Here is a 19594-nt window from a genome sequence, read left to right as displayed (position 1 = left end):
GAGGCAACTTTTAGAACCTCTGGGCTAAGACTAGACAGTTTAATACCAGGGCTGGATTCCTCACCCTTGCTCACCCATAGTCTGTGACAGAAGAGTCGCCTGGAGGCCATGCATGGGAGAGGAAGGGGGCTGTAGGTCTGAGGGTCATTTCTATAGATCCTAGACATATTTCTGCCACAGTGTCTTCTTCCCTCTGCCACCCATACCTGAAACAGAGGCTAAAACCTCTGTGAATGGAGAAATTTCAGACGGACTCTGCACTTCCTCTATCCTTTCCACCCTACAGGTCCTGGGAGGCAGAGGGGAGCCAGGGCAGATCCCCCAGGAGCAAGAGGGGCTTATCAAATGCAAATTTTTATTTCTGACAAAGGAAGCTAGAAATTTGGGAGTGTAAGGAAGCCAATGAAGGTGAGAAGGGCAGAGGAAAAGCTGAGTGGCTCTAACGGGATTTGGGATTAGAAGAAGGGGAGTGTGGCTAGCTGCAACTGTCGTCATCACTATTGTCATCATTATTATCATCAGCCCTTAAATTTGTATCACATAAGAGTTTACAAAGAGCTTTCTAATCCTTGACTTTCACGTCTTTGCAGGGTGGCAGGGCAGGGATTACTCTCATTTTGCTGAACTGCCCAAGAGCAGGCCAGATGGAAGGCAGGGTCAAGGCCCTAAGCTGCATCTCCAGTCCCTCCTCAAGAGCCCACAGGGCCCAGGTCCCTTCGTTGGGCGAGTGGAATAGGGAAAAGAGCAACGCAGGGACACGGGTCCCACGGAGGAGAAGGACAAATATAGCAAGAGATCTGGAAATGGCCAGAGGCTAACGCAGTTGCAGGGGGCGAAGTGGAGAGGTTGGAAAGGTGTGCCGACTCTGAAAACTGTCTCCTTCTGGGATAAGTCTCCGAGCCACCTGGAAAGTGTAGGGATGCCCACCGGGCGGGCACTCCCCGCGCTTGCCGCGGAGGCAGAGGGTGACTTCGTGGCGACCCCGAGCATTTGCGGACCGCGGGGCTCGGAAAGTCAAGCTTCCTGGGACGCCCCACAGAGGGTGGGAGCCAGGTGGCACCGCCCCTCCCGGACGCGCGTTGAGCGCCCTCTGTCACCCCACGCAGCCCTGCCCAGCGCCCAGGGAAGAGCGGGCCCGCCCAGGTGCGCCGGGGGTTGGGCCGGAGCCCGGAAGGTGTGCCGCCGCGTCCCGGCTCGTCCCCCTCTGCCTCTCCCCCGCGGAAAAGTGAAAGTGTCTGCCAGCCGAGGTCGCGCATTGGGGGGCGGGGCCGGCGCGGACCTGGGAGCGGGCGCCGGGTGCTCCAGGGGCCATGGATGGGCTCGGCCGCCGCCTCCGAGCCAGCCTGAGACTGAAGCGCGGCCGTGGGGGTTAGTGCCGGGCCGGGGCGCGCCGGGGCGAGGGCGCGGGCACAGCGGGGGGACCGCGGGCCAGGACAGGAGGTGACGGGGACGAAGGGCCAAGGCAGGGCGGTGCGAAGGGTCGCGATCCATCGGGGAGCAGTCTGAGGGGCATTCCGGGGGTGCTGGGCAGGGGTCAGGTGAGCTGGAGAGAAAGGGCTCAGGTAGAGGTAGAAACGGGCTGGTGGGGAAGGGGTCGGAGGTCAGAGGAGAAGCCACGCCAGCAGGGGCAAAGGGGAGGTCGCCAGCCAAAGGAAACCGTTGTGGGGCCCCGGGGCCACGTGTCCTACCAGCCAGGAAGTTTGTGGGGCAACCGCAGGGTGCCTGCAGCTCCCGTGCCGCGGCGCCCGACCGAGAGACACATCCTCAGCCCCCGGCCTGGCCGCCCGCCTCCCCTCGCTGCCCCGCCTCCCCGCCCCCGGACTCCACTCGTGGGAGCCCGCGACTTTGCCCCGCACGCAGCCGCCGGCCACAGCACTGCCCTTCCCCTGCGACGTCACCCCCCCTCCCTCCCCCAGGGGCGGCGAGGAGCTCTGGAGAGTGTGGCCTCCAGCAGAGCTGGGATAGAGCCTGCTCAGCTGCTTCCTTAGAGTGTGCGAACCCGACAAGGCAAGCCTCCCTTATCCCTTGGTCCCCCATTACAGAAGGAAGAATGATTCCTCCCGCACAGGGCTGTAGGGATTAAATTAGAAGTCAATATTCGTTTCCTTTCTTCTCAGCAGGGGCGCTGGGCTTTGGAAGGAAGGGGATTAGGAATTCATTCATTCTTTTTGTCATTCATTCAACAAATATTTATTGCTGCTTACCACTGACCAGTCCGATGGCTGAGCAGCCACAACCCTTAGATACTTTGTCCAGAGGTCCCACCTTCTGAGAAGAAGGGAACCAATTGGAAAGTAAGCAGGGGGTCATACCAAGACAGTCCACCCCTTCTAACATTGGTGATCAAAAGATTGAGTGAGACCCCCTCTTACTCCAGGCCCCAGAGCTGGGGAGACCTGGGAGGGGGGAATCAGTGCTCTTTCTGCCATTACCCATGTCCCCAACCCCTAGCCCTCGCTGTTCTCCCTGAGCACAGGTTTCCAGTATCTATCTGGTCATTCCACCTGTACTGAGGCAGAGAGGTCAGAGACCATGGGCAGATGCAGGGTGGGGCTGGTGGCCTCTTTTCTCTGGAGAGCACTGGCTTGGTCTTTCCTGGTCTCCCTCGACCCTCAGAAGCCTGTGTGAATGGAAGGGATCTGCTCCCTGCAGCCCAGAGGAAGCATTCAGTTGTTCCCAAAACAGGGCTGATGACTGTGTCTGATGACAATGAGGGACTGTAAGATGTACAGCCAGTATTACCTGTCCTGAGGTCTGGCACCTACTGGGCAGGAGAGTGTGTCTTCTTTACCTTCCACACTATCCTCCACCTTTCCCGGAAGTTCCCCCTCCCTCTTTTGCCCTTTTGGCCCCAAGGCAACTGTGTGGTAGGAGGATGTGTGTGTGTGTATGTGTGTGTGTGTGTATACACACGCATGGATGTAAATCATCCTGATGGGAGGGTTGGCAGTGGTGGTGGTCCTGGGTCGAGAGCAGCTGAGCTAGAAGAGGAAGGGCCAGCTTTCCAGATCAACGTTCCAGAAAGTCCCTTCACCTATATTCCAGCTGGTTCTGGGACTTTTGTCAGAGGGCTGTGGGAGGCGCTTCCTGGTGGAGGAACAAGTGTAACCAACTCCTGACTTCCCTAGAAAGGGCGTCTCCCTCCTAAACTGAAAATTCAGGATAATAATTCCTTTCTAGGGCACTGGGGATTAAATGAGAAGACCCATGTTAAACGTGTGCTTGACGGAGGTTTTCTCTTCTGTTGATAACCCCCTTTGAAAGGGGGGAGACTTTTTTCTGGATTTCTTGGTCCTCAGCCCCAAAGTCCAGTAACTTCTTTTGTTTGCGATTGTGAGTTTTGCTGTTCTCTTGGCTCTTCTGATAAAGCAGGAAGAAATGGGCTGAAAATGCAACCCGAAGGATTTAGGGAAAGAAATCATTTCCTGAGGTTCTGGAATGCCCAGGGAAAAGATTTTGCTTCTCAAGGTCTTTTGAAAACAGGAGGCATCCACATTTCTGGGGTGTTTGGTGTGCACTGCATCCAGAAGACAGGAGCATGAACATGAAACTCTCATCATTCCCACCCCCAACAGATTCTGTTGTATTCCCCAAATAGTCCCTGAATTACTCTGTGCCTCAGTTTCCCCATCTGTATCCGGAGATGCTTGTTTCTCAGATGCTTGTTTCTCAGATTGGTGGCGAGGATTGTGCAGCCAGTCTGCAGGTTGCAGATAAGGTGTGGTGACAGATCCGAGTGTTCCAGGTCACTGTTCTCACCATTGCAGTGAATGTAACATTCCTTTTTTTTTTTTTTTTTTTTTCCTGGATGCATTGGGTCTTTGTTGCTGCACACAGGCTTTCTCTAGTTGCAGGCAAGCGAGCGGGGGTTACTCTTCATGGCGGAGCGCAGGCTCCTCATTGCGGTGGCTTCTCTTGTTGCGGAGAATGGGCTCTAGGCACATGGGCTTCAGTAGTTGTGGTGCACGGGCTTAGTTGCTCCGCAGCATGTGGGATCTTCCCGGACCAGGGCTCGAACCCATGTCCCCTGCATTGGCAAGCGGATTCTTAACCACTGCGCCACCAGGGGAGTCCCTACAGTGATTGAAACATTCTTATTTACTGTGATCCTTGATCTCCCCAGGAGTCATGGCTGGGCCACTGAGTACTGGCTTTTACTAGTCCACAGAAGCCAGGTCTGGAGCTATTAAGAGCAAGCAGCTGTGTCCCCTATTTCAGCACCACACTTTCTTCCAGAGGTCTATTAATTCTTTGCAGGAGTGGCAGACACTGGCACCAAACCCTTTTGCCTCCTAGCTCCTCTTAGGGGCAGCCTCCTGGCAGAAGTCCTTCTCTCTTACCAGGTGCATTTACACACTCAAGGGTTTACGTGAGAATCCCAGATGATTTACTGCTATTCTGTCTCTCTTCCCCAGCCTCCAGACACAGCACCACCTTAGCCCCAGGGCCCAGCTGCTCTGCTCTTAGCTTGTGCAGAACTGTTGACCTGGACAAACCAGGAAAAAAGATGGAGCAGGAGTGGGGGTGGGGTGGAGATCACCCAGATGCTTTCCACTCCACTGAGTGCCCCTCAGGCTGCTGATGCAACCAGTCCCCTACTGTAGGCCAGGGAGACTGTCCTAAGTCAGTGCTTCCTACCTGGGAGGAGAGATTCTTTGCTGGAGCCCTGGAACAGGTCCCAGTGAGACAAGTTTGCCATAGGACATATTGCAGGGAATGAAAGATGCACCATTGTAGATCGTGCTGAGATATCAGGAACTCTCCAACCCAAAGATGGACTTTGCTCTTTATTTCACGACCAGGAGAGGAAGCTTTTAGGTTCATGTTGATATCCAGGAATTCCTCTTGCTAGAACAATTTCTCCACTTAGATAATGAATGAGGTCAAGTCTATTGATTTTAATCAGGGGAGGCAGGGGCAACCTTGCTGTGAAGAGTTTTTGGTCCCGTGCCCTTGCTTGCAGCCTTGAAGTCCTGGAAGTCCCAGAGTGCAGCAGGGGGCCGTGCAGAGGTTATCTGCTGCCATTGACTGAGTTAAGAAGTGAAAGGTCAGGAATCAATTATGGAGATATAAAATCCCTGTCCTGGGGCTGGCAAGGCATTCTTCACTGTCAAGGGGTTGTAAATAAACCCATTGCACAACCTTCAGCCCAGAATTAAAAGCCCTTAGCCCAGAAGCAGCTGGGCTCTGGAGGTGTTTGCCTATGACCTTTTCTCTCACCACACCCTGGGGCTCTTGGGAGGAGCTGAGGTCTGAGCTGCAGTGCCAGGATGCTGCCTCTGTCAGTGCGGGCGTCTTGCTGCCTTTCTGGGTCCTGTCACACAGCCTTCTTGCTCAACCATTGGGTGCATAGGATGGAAACTGCTCTCCCCTATTTGGAAGACAGCACGTGGCTTGGCTTCATAGAGTTGTGGCTGGAGACTGAAACGGCAGCCGCTTTCTCAGGCTTTCTGTAGCCAGTCTGTTAGAGGAAAGGGAAGCACTCCATGCCTTACAGGCCCAAGAAGATGGAAAGACAAGTGGTAGGCGGGATACTCAGGCACTTCCACAACTGGCTGCCTCGACACGGAGCAGGTCTGGACTGGATTAGCTACTTCTTTTTTTCCAGGGTGGCCCTCTTCGATCGGGCTGTTTCTTCCTTGAAATACTTCTTTTTCTTCTTTCTTTTATATCTCATCCTCCCCCTGGTTCCCCATGTGACCGGGCCAGGAGGTTTCCCCTGTTGGTTTTTAGAGCTGGTCATACACTCTGCGGGGGTTGGTGTGGTCACAGTCACGTGGCCCTTGGCCTGTTCCTATTTCTTGAGTCCAAGTCAACTCGGGGTGTACTGTTTCACTTAGGCAGAGTTTCTGCTACCCTGGGGCCTTGGGCCTCCCAGGTGACCTCCCCAGTATATTTCCTTGGCTTCCGAATCAGTGACTTCTTTGCTCCTCTTGCCCCCGCCCCGGTGGTTCCAAATCTCCCAGGTAGGCACGGAAACTGCCCAGTTGGCTCTAATCCCGTGCCGGGACCTGAGGTGCTGGGCAGGCTCCAGGGACCTCGGTGTGGGTATGATGGCCTAGAGGTGCCGAAGATGCTGGAGCCTCACATCCTCCACTCAGGGCCTGGATCAATGAGATACCAATGGGCCCTGGTGTCTTGGTTTCAGGACCTCCCCAGGATAATCTGGGGGAAGTTGTAAAGGAACCAGAAAGGGCCCAGGAGCACTGTCTACCCAACTTTGCCGGAGGGCAGCACTTCTTTGAATACCTCCTCGTGGTTTCTCTCAAAAAAAAGCCTTCGGGGGATGATTATGAGCCCACAATCACCTACCAGTTCCCTAAGGTAAGGATTGAAGGAAGGGGGAATGGGGGACAGAGGATTCGGGTGTTTGAGAGGCGATGGGCGAGGGGGGGATGCTGTCTCCCCACCCCCAACCCCCCACCCCGCGGGGCTCGTCTGGAGCTGCCCTGAGCTCACTGCTCCTGTTTCCTTCAGGCCCAGCCCTGTTTTCTCTTATCACCCGCAGAATCTAGGTCTGGCCTCTGTAACGAACTGACCTAGGCTCCCTAGCTGGGAAACTAGGCTAGTTCTTCTGCCGTTTGGGGGAACCTCCTCATGCTTCCAAATTCTATGCTCTGCCACCCTTCTCTGTAGAGAAGCTTACCTTCTGCCAGAGGTCCTTGCAGGAATCCCCTCCCTGGGGTGGGTGGGAGGGAAAGGGTGGGGCAGGCACCTAGCTGGTGGCCACAGCCCAAGCATCAGGCTCCTTCTTGTCTGGTCCCGAAGCGGGTGAAGGGATGGGGTTAGGGCATCTTTCTCATTAACCCTGACAGTGAGGCTACTGAGCTGGCCGCTTCCCTTCTCAGATGCGGTATCTCTCTGATGTGGTCCTCCCAGGAAGCTGGGAGGTCTCTGGGCCTTTCTGCATTCAGCATGGTCCTGGCCCCCTTCCTGACTATGTAGATCCTTAGGATACTGAAGTCCAATTCTGGTTCATGTAGACTTGGCCAGGAGGGGCTGTTTCAGCCTTGGGGTTCTTCCAGCCAGACCCAGAATGCAGCCTCTGTGCAGTGATGGGCACAGAGTAGCCCGCCAGCCCCCAAGCCCTCTCCACCTGCTCCTACCTCCACATTCACCTGTCTCTTTTCCCATTCCTTGTAGCGAGAGAACTTGCTTCGGGGGCAACAGGAGGAGGAGGAACGGCTGCTCGGAGCCATCCCCTTGTTTTGCTTCCCAGATGGGAATGAGTGGGCCCCACTCACTGAGTATCCCAGGTAATCGCTCGGCCCTGGGACGGGGGAATCTGGGATTGGAGCAGAAGGGCGAACCACGTGGTTGCTGCACCCTCCTCAACTGGATTTCTCACCAACTTCCTTCCTGATGAGGAGGGGCTGGAGTTGATTCATTTCTAAACATCTTGCCTCGAGGCAAGAGAGCTCAGGTAACCAGGTTAAGCAGTCCCTTCTAACAGAAGGGCGAGGCTCTTTCACTTGTCCTAGGAGCTAGTCACTATGTTTTGAATGGCTCTGGCAGAAGATGGACTTAGAAGACGTCCTTTGGCCTCTAAGGAGTCCCTTATATGGCAGAGCCCTTTACACCGTGAGTCCTGGAATTTGACTGCCTGAGCTCAAATTTTGGCTTTACCACTTATGAGTTGAATGAACTTGGATGAGAAACACTCCCTCAGAGTCTCAGTTCCTTTATTTTTAAAGTGGGAATAGTGATTGAACCTACCTCAAAGGGTTGTTTTGAGAACTAAATGTGATGATACATTTAGAGCTTGACACCAATAAGCACTTTAAATAAATTACTGATGTTACGGTTACTCTCAGGATTAATCAGCAGCTCCCCCTTTACCCTCCTCACCCCCCTCAGCCCTGCTCTGATGCTGGCTGCCTTCCTGCTTTAGAATGTAGTGAGCAGGGACTTCCCTGGTGGTCCAATGGTAAAGAATCCGCCTCACAATGAAGGGGACACGGGTTTGATCCCTGGTCAGGGAACTAAGATCCCACATGTCGCAGGGCAACTAAGCCCGAGACACAACTACTGAGCTCTCATGCCTCAACTAGAGCCCGCGTGCTCTGGAACCTTTGCACCACAACTACGGAGACCACGCACCCTGGAGCCTGCGTGCCACAGCTAGAGAGAGAAAACCTGCACACCACAACTAGAGAGAAGCCCTCTCACCACAACGAAGAGCCTGCACCCCACAACGAAGATACGATGCAGCCAAAAATAAATAAATAAATCACAAGTAAATCTTAAGGAAAAAAAAGAACCTAGTGAGCAAATGAAAACCAGGTCTTGTCTGCTCTTCCTCAGGGAGACCTTCTCGTTCGTTCTGACCAACGTGGATGGCAGCAGGAAGATTGGATACTGCAGGCGCCTCTTGGTTTGTGCAGCTCAGAACTGCCCCCTCCTCTCTGCATCCTGTTCTGCTCCACATCTGGGTTTGCTCAAGCCTCAGTTGCAAAAGCCAAGGCTCCCTGGCAGAGGTGGCTGTAGAGAGAGCACAGCCCAGTACCTGCTGCCATGTTAGTGCCCTGTGCCACCTCACAAGAATGGGGACACACGCCCCTCCTCACCCACCCAGGGCACCTTTGCTGCCATGCTTTGGTCTCTACTCTCCCCAGCTCGGGGGGAGGCTTCATTCTAACCCGCTCCCTGCCCTCTCTATGCAGGCCTCGTTGACTTGGCCCCTGCCTCCCACAGCCTGGCCTGGGATTTGGACAACGAGGCTCAGTCCTTGGGCTCTCAAGTCACTTTCATAGCGCTCTCCTCTCTAGCTTTTTCCTTGTCTGTACAACACACTTGCTCCCTCTTTGCTCACCCCTGATAGTGTTGGTGCCGATGCAGGCAGTGTTCGGCCTTGAGCCAACCAGCCCCCTCAAGGCCATTTTATTTGGCTTTCGGTGACCATTCTGGCCTCTCTGCTGCCTCTCCCATGAGTGGGACCTCTGCACAGCCAGGTCTTTCTCCCTCCAGCCCACCATTCACCACGGATCCCCCAGCCCCAGCCACCAGCTCTGTGCCCCATCAGCCCCAGTTGTGTAGAGGCCCTGGGGAAGCTGCAGCACTGAAGGAGCCTGTCCGTCCCTCCCTAGCCCGCCGGCCGTGGTCCTCGCCTCCCCAGGGTGTACTGCATCATCAGCTGCATTGGCTGCTTCGGCTTGTTCTCCAAGGTAGGGGTGGAACGGGATTCCTCGGGGCCTGTTGGGCCTGTTCAGCCTCCAGTTCTGCCTGGCTGCCTGCCCTGCCCATGCTCCCTGTGCTCCTCCCCCACAGCCGGGATCAGGCGAGGCACCCTGGGGAGATTCAGGCAGAGAGGTGATTGGGCTTGACTTGGCTTTAGGGAAAAGTAGGAACTGAAGCTAGAGGACTGTCTCCCCTGCAGAAAGCCCACTGCTCCCCGTCTAGTCAGGTAAGAATGCAGCTGGAGAGGGACATGGGTAGAGCTCCAGGTTAGGAATTGGGAGTTCCAGTTCCTCATCTGTCAAATGCATGTAATGATTCCTCACCTTCCTATCTCACGGGTTGGTGTGAGGCTCAGATGACATGATACATGAAGAAGATAGAATACCAAACAGATAAAAAGACAATTATACAGTGGGGCTTGGGGGACTCCCTCTGACTCCTTCCAGGGTAGAGGGGGAAGTTGAGGTCTCCAGGACTTCCGCTGGAGCTAATTTGAGTGCTAGTACACCCGAGCTGGGATCAGAGAGGAGTCCTTCCGAATGGACGTGGCATGTCTTAGTGGCCAGAAAAGGGCATCGGTGTGCTCTGCCCCAGGCAGGCCCCTTGAAGGATGAAGGTAATACACTCCATCAGCCTTGGCTTGGGTGGATGGTTCATCTGTGCAGGGTTCTGTGGATGAAGGCCATCCCTGGACCTGGGGAGTCTCTGGTGGAAGTTGGAGGGCAGAGTGGCATCCAAGAGGCCCAGCTTCTCGTCTCCCACTCCATCTAGCACAAATGAACATGGTACCATCAGGGATGACGAGTTTACTCTAGAATGACTTCCTGGGGAAGGTAGCTCGTGCTGATGTTAGGAGAAGGAAGGAATATGGATCGGGAGAGAGAAGATGAAAAGAAGAAGGCTAGGAGCAAAAGCAGGTCTTGCACAGGAGATAAACAGCAGACTGGCTTCTGCCAGGGAGGAAAGAACCAGTTAAGGATTGGCTGGATCAGCCGCACACATGAGGTCTCAGCTACCAGCCTGGGAGCATCCCTTGGAGTCATGTTTCCCGTGGTCCTCTTCCGTACAGATCCTGGATGAAGTGGAAAAGAGGCATCAGATCTCCATGGCAGTCATCTACCCATTCATGCAGGGCCTCCGAGAGGCAGCCTTCCCTGCTCCTGGGAAGACCGTTACCCTCAAGAGCTTCATCCCCGACTCAGGCACTGAGGTGGGTGAGCAAAATGGACAAGTCACCTCCCTGACTGCAGGGTGCGTGTTCCTGTGGCACCTCTCGTCACAGTGCTCCCATTCACCAGGTTAACATGCCGAGAAACTGAGCCAGGCAGGCACTGGGGCTTGGCTCGAATTATTGGTGGCAGAGCTGAACGTCAAACCCCCATGTTCTGATCCTCCCAACCTGATGCTCACAAGGACCTAGCTACTGTTTAAGCCACCAAGACTTTTATTTATAATAAATAAACCATGGAAGCTGAGGCTCCTGGTACTAGAATAACCTTTGCCCCCAGCCACCAACCTGCCACTTTTCCCCATTACCTCACTTATCTTCCTGTGTCTGTCCTATATCTCTACCTTATAGCCTCCACCTGTCTTTCTCTTATCACACATCCCCACCCCTGAGTCCCCACCCATGCCACAGTGGGGATGCTATTGTTTTAAGACACTAAGCAGACAAAGCAGCAAGTAGAACATTGTTTTAAGAGTTCCAGTCCCGAGCCCTGGTGCTCTGGGTAATCTGTGTGTCCTCTGCTTCCCCATATCAGAATAAGGGGAGGGGCTAGGCTTGTTCACTTATTCAAAAAATAAGTGTGGCAGGCTAGCTATGCACCAAGTTATACTATTTTCTGGCCACAAAGCGGTAAATAAAATGAATGTGGTCCCTGACTTCATGGAGCTAAAAGTCTAAAGACTTAAATAAGTAAACACACAAATAAATAATTAAAAATTTTATGATTGTGATGAAAAGAAAACAGGGTGCTACATGGGAAAATGATGAGAAACACAGGTTGTCACCTTGCATTAGGTGGCCAATGAAGGCCTCTGAGACATAAAGGAGGATAAGAATGAAGAGAGAAAATATTGTAAATCAACTATACTTCAATAAAAAACTAATAAGTTAATTTTTTTAAAAAAGGGTGAAAGGCAACCCAGGGGAGGGAAGAACCTCCGGCAAAAAGAGCATGACATGCTCAAGGAACGGAAAGGAGTTGATGTGGGGAAGCAAGGTGAGGCAGGTGGTGAGAGAGGCGGGCCTTGTGGACCACGTAGGGGGTTACATCAGTGTCATCCTCAGAGCGTAGGGAAACCCTGAGTGGGTTTTTAGCAGTGGGGAGGCACAGTCAGATGTACTCCTTTGGGGAAGATAGGGTGGAGGCTGGTAGAGACCCAGCTTTCTGGGGTTTGTGTGATTTTTCAGTGTGGTGACTCCCCCTCTCTCTGATTTCCCCACAGTTCATTTCGCTGACGCGGCCCCTTGACTCCCACCTAGAGCACGTGGATTTTAGTTCTCTGTTGCGCTGTCTCAGTTTTGAGCAGATTCTTCAGATCTTTGCCTCTGCAGTGCTGGAGAGAAGAATCATCTTCCTGGCAGAAGGTCTCAGGTTGGTCCAGCCACTGAGCGGGGTCACCTGAACTGACTGGCATCCCTGGGTTCCAGGGAATAGACCGGAGGGTTCTCGAAGGGAATCAGGCTGTAGGACCTGTGTGCTCCCCACCCTCCTGCCACTCTGCCTTGATCTGCACTAAGCCTAGAAAATAGCTGTTATAATTCCCTGTTTCTACGTCCAAACTTGATCACTGCCTAAGCCTGAAGGAGGTTTGTGATTTAGCTCTGAGAAGTCCATGAAGTATTCCCGTGACAGCCCAGGAGGAGACCAGTTAAGGTGGATGTGGACATGATTCTGCTCTTGAAAAGCTGAGGGAGGACAGGGCAGGAAGTCATAGAGTGGTAGGGAGGTCAAGCACACTATCTTTAGTGGCAAACACATGTCATCTGTCCATTTATTCACTCATTCAACAAACACTTATTGTGTGTCAACTGTTTACCAGATGCCAAGCATCAGGAAGATACAGACAAAGAAGACATGGTCTTAGACCTTAAGGGAATGTAGAATTATCCCCATTTGAAAAGAAAGCACAGGTATTGAAATCAGCAGAACAAAGTTCAAGTTCTTTTCCTCTACCTTTAGCTACATGGTGTTCCTTAGGTTAGGTTCTTAACTTCTGGAAGTCCTGATCTCCTTATCTGTAAAATAGAGATCTGTAGCTACTTCATAAGGGTGTGGTAAGGATTAAATGAAGTAATGCACATTAGGTAACTAGCACTCTGCCAGGCACACACTGGTAAGTGCTAGTTGTTTTTCTTAATAATAAGTTCATAGTTGAGTATATCCCTGTGTATAGTTGAAGCAGAATAATATCATGTCTTGGTCTCTACCTCTTAGGGGCTTCAAGTCTGAGAAAGACATGGGGAGATGTGTGACAGAATAGAGAAGGGAGAAAAATCGTAAGACAGTAGAAGGTTGACCTATTTATGTCTTGGGATGGAGAAAGCTGCTTATATTGGGCTGACAACCCTGGTTTTATCTTTTAGGGAAGAAGAAGAAAAGGATATTAGGGACCCAAATGTTAGGCCAGAGGGCCAGGTGAATGTCATGGGTTGTAGAGGAAAGGAAGCTTGGGCAGGCAGTGGGGGTCTGTGGGTTGAAAATTCTGTAAAAATCAGATAACCAAAAATCAGATAGCCAAAAAGGCACCAGTTGTAGGCCAATCCTTGCGGAAAGTGGTGTAATCTTTTGCTTTGGAAGTAGCTCTTCCACTCTCGGCCCTGTAGGGAACTGAGAAGTTTCTGTCACAGCTGGAGCTGGGATTCTGGCCTTTTCCCCCTAAGATCAGTGTTTAGGAAGTGAAGGGGACTCTGGCCTGGACATGGGCAAAGGCCGGCAAGACTCATCTCTCAGGCGTTAACTTTCTTCAGGGAGACTCCACCACTCACCACTTCCTTCCTACACTGAGTGTTTCAGATCTCTGCAATTCAGGCAGGAAGGGGACTTCCAGTCAGCCTAAGCCTTGGCGAGACTCTCAGAGACTCCATCTTTCTAACTCAGGAAGTGCTAGCTCCATACCAAGAGCTGAAACAAGGTTTCTGCATCTGTGTTTTGATTGGCTTTGGCCTTGGGGTAATTTGGAGAAATGAAGAGCCATGAAAGCCAGTGGAGAATAGAGAAGACAGAAAGGGGGGTTGTGTGTGTGTGTGTTGGAGGGGCAAATGGGGGAGGGATTGGGGGGAGCTGGGCCCGAGTTGTGACTTAGGCAATAATTACACAGGGAATGTTTCGTTGGGAAGGGTGGGGTGGAGGAGCCACTTCTGTGGGACTTTCCGGGTAGGAATTGCTGGTCAGAGGTTCCTGGAATCCAGGAATTTCCCAAGCAAACTCGGGCACCAACCTGGTAACTTGAAATAACCACAAGTGACCAGAGGGAGCTGTGAGAGTTAAAGACTCAGGATGAGACATAAGGAGGAAACAGGCTTGACCTCTCTGCCGCACCCCAGTGTTTACACGTTTGTGTCCTTAACTACACTGAGTTCCTTAAAAGCAGAGCCAGTCTCATGCTTCCTGGTATCCACATCCTTAGCACAGTGGTAAGCACAGAGAAGGGACTCGAACAATGAAGCCATTTCTTCTTCCCTCCCCTCTTTAGAGTCACTCCCCCGGCACACACACCCCCCACCCCGGAAGTGAATTGAGAAGACTAACTGGGAAAAGAAGGATCAAATAGAGGCCCCATCCTTGATGAGAGGAGCCTCAGCCTCTCCCAGTTTCTGTACCTTTCCTCCCAGCTACACGTAGTCACAAGCTCTGTGACTGGCATGGCTCCCAGACTTGCTTTTACAGGCAGCATGAGCAGCTACTGTCAGTGGTGGGCTGCAGGGGTGGGTCCTTGGGGGTGGAGGCGGAGGGGGCCCCTCTGACTCTCACTCTCTGTGCCCTGTCCCCAGCACACTGTCTCAGTGCATCCATGCTGCTGCGGCGCTGCTCTACCCCTTCAGCTGGGCCCACACCTACATCCCTGTTGTCCCCGAGAGCCTTCTGGCCACTGTCTGCTGCCCCACTCCCTTCATGGTTGGAGTCCAAATGCGCTTTCGGCAGGAGGTTATGGAGAGCCCCATGGAAGAGGTATGATGCCGCAAGAAGAGGGCATGATTTGGAGCCAGGCAGACCTGGATCCGTATCCCAGCTCTGCTACTAACAGCTGGGTGATTTTGCCGCAAGTTGTTTAACCTCTTTAAGCCTGAGCTTCCTCATCTGGAATATCGGAATGACAATGTTCAGTTCCAAGGGATCCTAAAAAAAATCTGCATAAAGCACCTAGCCTGGTGCCTGACATATAGCTGATACTCAATAAGTGTCTGCTCCCTCCTCCTGAATGATTTCCCTGGGCTTAAGGGGCAGCACATGGCTTATTCAGGGCTCACCCAACTGTCCTAGGCCAGCTAGTCCTAATGAGAAGGCCCCAGGTGTCCCATTTTTCTTCTGAATGGATGAGCACAGCTGGTCTATACAACAGCTGGTCTATACAACACACACCCCACTGGGGGCTGTTCACGATGCTTAGAAGTGAACTGACATAGCCTTCCTGCAAACAATGAGCCTTAAAAATGGAGGTTTTTTTTTTTTTTGTAGCAAGGGTCATCTTTCTGATTAGCTCAGAACTCAGTTGGCTAATGAGGATATAGGTCCAAATCCCCTTTGATCTCTGCCAGCTTCTTATTTCTTGGCAGTGCCTCCAGATACACCAGAAAGCTCAGTGGTGAAAATAGGCATTAATAACATAAATCTATCTCCAGTGTTGGAAGAACAACTCAAAACATGTGCTTTGCTTGAGTTGTCAATAGGAACTTTCAAGAGATAGCACGTGATTATAATTTCAAGCCAGAAGAGCTACTTAGGTTTGTCTGCAGGGGTTAACCACTGACTCCCTCTGTGTAGACAAAGGGCCTACCAAGGGGAGAGGCAGGCCCTAGAAGTAAGCTATTGAAGGCTTGCAACCCACCCTAGTGGGAGGACTTCCTCCATTTACATAAGAAGTATCTGAGGTCCAGAGAACTCAATTGAGTTATCTGAGGCCACACAGGCAAGGATGGAATCTAGCACAGATAGAACCAAAGCCTTTCTTCCACAGAGTGCTGCTGGGAGGTAAAGAAGCAGGCTCTGTTTTCCTTCCTTGCTTTGCTGGCCCGCTCAACCCTCCTCAGGACTGCTGAGTACACATGCCCTTTGAGCCAGTATTTGCCTTGTGACTAACTGGGACAGAGTATCAGCCCCATGTTTAGCAGTGACTTAAAATGCCCCATACCCAGAAGTTATGAAACTTCCTGATGCTACAGCCCCATCTCCTCGGAAGCTGTGGCTCTTCCTCCACTGGCCTGGCGGGAAGACACCCGAAGGCTACTCAGACTCCAGTTCCTGCTCTCTAAGAGCCTTGGCCTATTTTATTCCTCGGCAGCTGCTCCATGAAATGGGCAGGGGGTGAGGAAGGGAGAGGGCTAGGGGCCAGGGAAGGGGAGGGGGATTCCCTGACTCCCCACATCTACTCTCTGGAAGGGATCGCTTGACAGACAGTCTTTCCAAGTACTGGAAAGACCTCTGGGAACAACTTCACAAAAAATTTCTTCACACACTCTTACCTCCCAGCCCCCGAAGTAAACAGCCTGCCCTGAGTGAAGACATCTGAGACTATGTATACAAGCGGTTTCAGGCCTGAACTAGTTCAACTTTTCTCCCTTGACGATGGATAATTACAGTGCTTGCTCGGTCTCTTGGCACACTTCCCAGTTCCTCTCTTTCTTTTTATTTGGGAGAAGGGAGCATGCAGGGATCACTCACTCACCTGTCGAGACCAAGGGTCACAAACTGAAAAGAGGGAGCCAGCAGGCATTTAAATGGCCAACACAGGCTTTGGGGGATTATAACAAACTGCTGAGCACAGGCCTTAACTAAAGGGGGCAGCTGTAACTCAGTTCCATCTGTATGTGGACCAGTGTTAGAGCTCCTGACTTTTCAGGAGAAGCCCCAAATCCAAATTTTATGTGAAATTTTCCAAGTTAAATATTGGAAACTAATTCAATTATTTAAAAAGTCTCTGAGGCAAAAAGAAACAGATCTGTAGGTTGGAATCCAACTAGCAGGATGCCTACTTGTCATCTCTAGTCTGGACTGAAGGCCTCTCAGGCAATGATGGAGCTGATACTAGAGCTCAAGTCTCCCAAGTTCCAGCCCTGTGCTTGTCCTACCTGCAGCCTACAGACACAGGTTACTGCCTTTCCTTCCCTCTTCCTGTTGACCCTGGGCTCATTTCCTCCTTTTGCTGTTTCCTGCTGGAAGGCCCAAAGCTCTGTGGGGGTTTTCAAAATGGAACTCCAGGCAATTGTACATAAAGTTGTTATAAGCATTAAAAAAGTCAAAAGATGTCCATCCCTGTCCTAAAGCTGACCAGAGGGAAGGGAGTTGAAGGAGAGCCGTCGGGAGAAAGACGCAGTCCCAACGACAGCACAACCTCGGCTTGGAAACTGTCCTATTTGTTAGCAGTATCACCTCAGGCAGCTTAGCTTCTTTGGGTCTGTTTCCTCGTTTGCAAAACAGGCACAGTACCTGCCTCTATTGGGAAGATTAAATGAGATAAAATGTGCAAAGCACCATGTGTGCCATGTACTAAATGTGACATATGTAGGAGCTATTACCATGATCAGTGTTTTGTTAAGGGAGTGACTGGCTATGATTTACCCATATCGTATATCCCATTTTCCTTAGCTCTCTCCTGTTTCCTGCTTCCTACACCCTCACACCCTTTTCCCAGGAAAGAGTGGGTGGTGAGAAAGGAGAGCATCAGACAGGAAATGAGAACTGAAGGTGCTGATTTTATTGCTACTTGGGCTGAAAGTTACAACCACAGGCAGAAATGGAGAAAGGGGAAGAGATCAAGCTGTTCTGTGTTTTTTTCAGGTCCTGTTGGTGAATCTTTGTGAAGGAACCTTCTTAATATCAGTAAGTGTCTGGGTTCACATCCCCTGCAGACCCACCACCAATTCAATTGCTCTAGTCTCATTGATGTTCCACTTACTTTAACAAACTTTAAGTACTTTTGTTGAGAATCCATGCTAACAACATCTCTCCTCTCTCAAGGAGCCCATGACAAAGACAGATGACTTCACAAGGCAGTCGGTGTTAGTGCCTTTAGGGCAAGGATATAAACCAAGTACCAGAGGGACAGAGAAACTTGCTAGTGTTTAGAGTCAAAGCTTCTGTTGCTTCTCTTCTATGTGGCCAATTATCTGGGGGGAAAGAGTTGGGTGTAGAATTCATCCCCACCTCACACTCTCTGCAAACACTTCACTCCACACCTCCCCCCTGACTGCTTAACCTCTGAGCTGCCTCTGTCGTCTCCTAGGTTGGTGATGAAAAAGACATCCTACCACCCAAGCTTCAGGAGGACATCTTAGAATCTCTTGGTCAGGGGATCAAGGGGTCACAGAGTAAGTCCTAGGCTCCTCTTATTTTGGCTTTCTCCTAAGAGCTTGAGGGCATGATTCCCAGTAATTCCCTTCCAGAAGTAAAACAAATTCACTCAGCAGTCCTGGGCTAGTCCCAGAGGCCTTGATTCTAGGGCGAGTATGAGATTTTATTCTTCCTAAGCAATGGTGAACCCATATTTAGTCTCCCATTTTAATCAGTCAATTAGTAGTTATGAACCCTACCTCACCCCTTCTCCAAGAGCTTTCAGCTTGCAATGAAAGCCACTGGAGGTAAGAGTGGGTAGTTTCATCCTTCCACTGTCCTGAGATGGTCTCTGTTCCCTGCAGCTTCTGAACAAATCAATGAGCATGTTTCAGGCCCTTTTGTGCAGTTCTTTGTCAAGACTGTGGGCCACTATGCTTCCTACATCAAGCGGGAAGCAAATGGGCAAGGCCACTTCCAAGAACGGGCCTTCTATAAGGCTCTGACCTCCAAGGCCAACCGCCGATTTGTGAAGAAGTTTGTGAAGACACAGCTCTTTTCCCTTTTCATCCAGGAAGCTGAGAAGAGCAAGAACCCTCCTGCAGGTATACAGTGACAGGCCCCTATCAATCCAAGCCCAGAGGGTCACTTCCTCCAAGTCAGGTGTGGCCCTACGATGAAGAGGAGGGGAGGAAAGAGCATTTCTCTCTAGAGGCCCACAAAAATAGCTGTAATCTTACCAAGTGGGGCTGGAAGGAAGGAACCTGAAGCCTAAGAAAATGCCTCCTGGGCTGATACTTTGCAGAAGTTGCTCTGTTCATCAGCCAGCAGGAGGCCGTATGCTCTGTTTTAGTCTGGAGCTAATTCCTACTAATTATTATTTGTTTTAGGCCCCCTCTGGGGCCAAATCAAATACCTGTATCTCCAAAGGCCTGTGAGGGCTTGGGCATCCTGGCAGGAATGTGGGTGTAGTCAGGGAGCGTGGGCAGCAGAGAGGATATTCCTGACCCTCACTCCTGAGCTCATCTTAAGTCTGCCTGGCCAGATTAGATGTCTCTAACACGTGTATCTGAACCCACAGGCTATTTCCAACAGAAAATACTTGAATACGAGGAACGGAAGAAACAGAAGAAACCAAAGGAAAAGACTTTGAAGTAAGAGCTGTGGTGAACAGAAGTGACTAGACCTATAGGTCAGTTGTGGACTTTGGACCCTGCCAGCATGGTAGGATGTGAAGCTTTCAGCCCCCAGAATCCACAGCCTTCTTCCGAGTCCTGGTAACCAGGTCTTGCTTCAAGTTGGTGTCTTGAGTTTGGGATCCCTGGAACCAGCTTTCTCAAGACTTTGGAAGGCTCTGACCTCTGTGCTCACAGAGCTGGGCACAAAGCTGCCTTTCCTGCAGAGGTGACACCGGGCAGGAAACAGTAGTAGAGGTGTTGTAGAGTCTTAGAAGTTGCTGTAACTGCCCTCTTCCAGGAACCTCTCTTACAAAATCCTCAACAGAGAAAGCAGTTGTGGCCCAAAGGCTCAGTTTCTCCACATAAAAGAAGAGGTCTGTGGACATGTGAGGATAAGAATAAAGACGAAAATCTTCTTGTTCTTTAAATGTGTATCTCTGGCTTCCACTATGGAGAGAAAACCAGGAAAACAAGGCAATAGATGTGAGAATAAACTGCGCTAGAAGTAGAGGACCTGGCAGTAGTGCCCAGAACTCTGGGACTGTGTTTGGAGTGGTGGAATTACAGGGGTCAGCAGAGGCTTCTAATAGGAAGGGTGAGGGATACTGGTAAAAGCAGCAATGGCACTGGGGACACGGCAGCAGTTCTTGGTTCTAGTTCGGTGTGCTTTCCAGAATCCTGGGAGGAAAGGCTGATAGCCAGAGTGAAGCATTTGCAGTCGAGTAACTTGAGGGTAGGAATTTC

The 19594-nt window shown here is 51.5% G+C and overlaps 1 protein-coding gene across 4 annotated transcripts; it reads left to right on the top strand.

Moving 5' to 3' along the window:
* The first annotated feature begins 1307 nt into the window (after positions 1–1307).
* DENND2D (DENN domain containing 2D) lies at positions 1308–19278 on the top strand. 4 transcript variants are annotated; one of them, XM_082616604.1, is made up of 12 exons: positions 1308–1368; positions 6149–6324; positions 7144–7256; positions 8305–8374; positions 9087–9164; positions 10247–10387; positions 11629–11777; positions 14177–14354; positions 17181–17222; positions 17626–17710; positions 18038–18277; positions 18754–19278. In XM_082616604.1, the coding sequence occupies exons 1-12, from the start codon at positions 1311–1313 to the stop codon at positions 18828–18830; spliced, it is 1407 nt and encodes a 468-aa protein (XP_082472730.1). In that variant the 5' UTR covers positions 1308–1310; the 3' UTR covers positions 18831–19278. The 4 variants fall into 4 exon arrangements, with proteins under 4 accessions (XP_082472730.1, XP_082472729.1, XP_082472731.1 ...); XM_082616603.1 differs by lacking the exon at positions 1308–1368 and adding an exon at positions 5294–5574; XM_082616605.1 differs by lacking the exons at positions 1308–1368; positions 18038–18277 and adding an exon at positions 5294–5574.
* The last annotated feature ends 316 nt before the right edge of the window (positions 19279–19594 follow it).

The sequence above is a fragment of the Mesoplodon mirus genome (genome assembly GCF_964341445.2).
Source record: "Mesoplodon mirus genome assembly, chromosome: 3".
NCBI classification, from domain to species: Eukaryota; Metazoa; Chordata; class Mammalia; order Artiodactyla; family Ziphiidae; genus Mesoplodon; species Mesoplodon mirus.
Note: the sequence above shows the minus strand (reverse complement) of the source record. Positions and strands in the feature narration are given on the sequence as shown.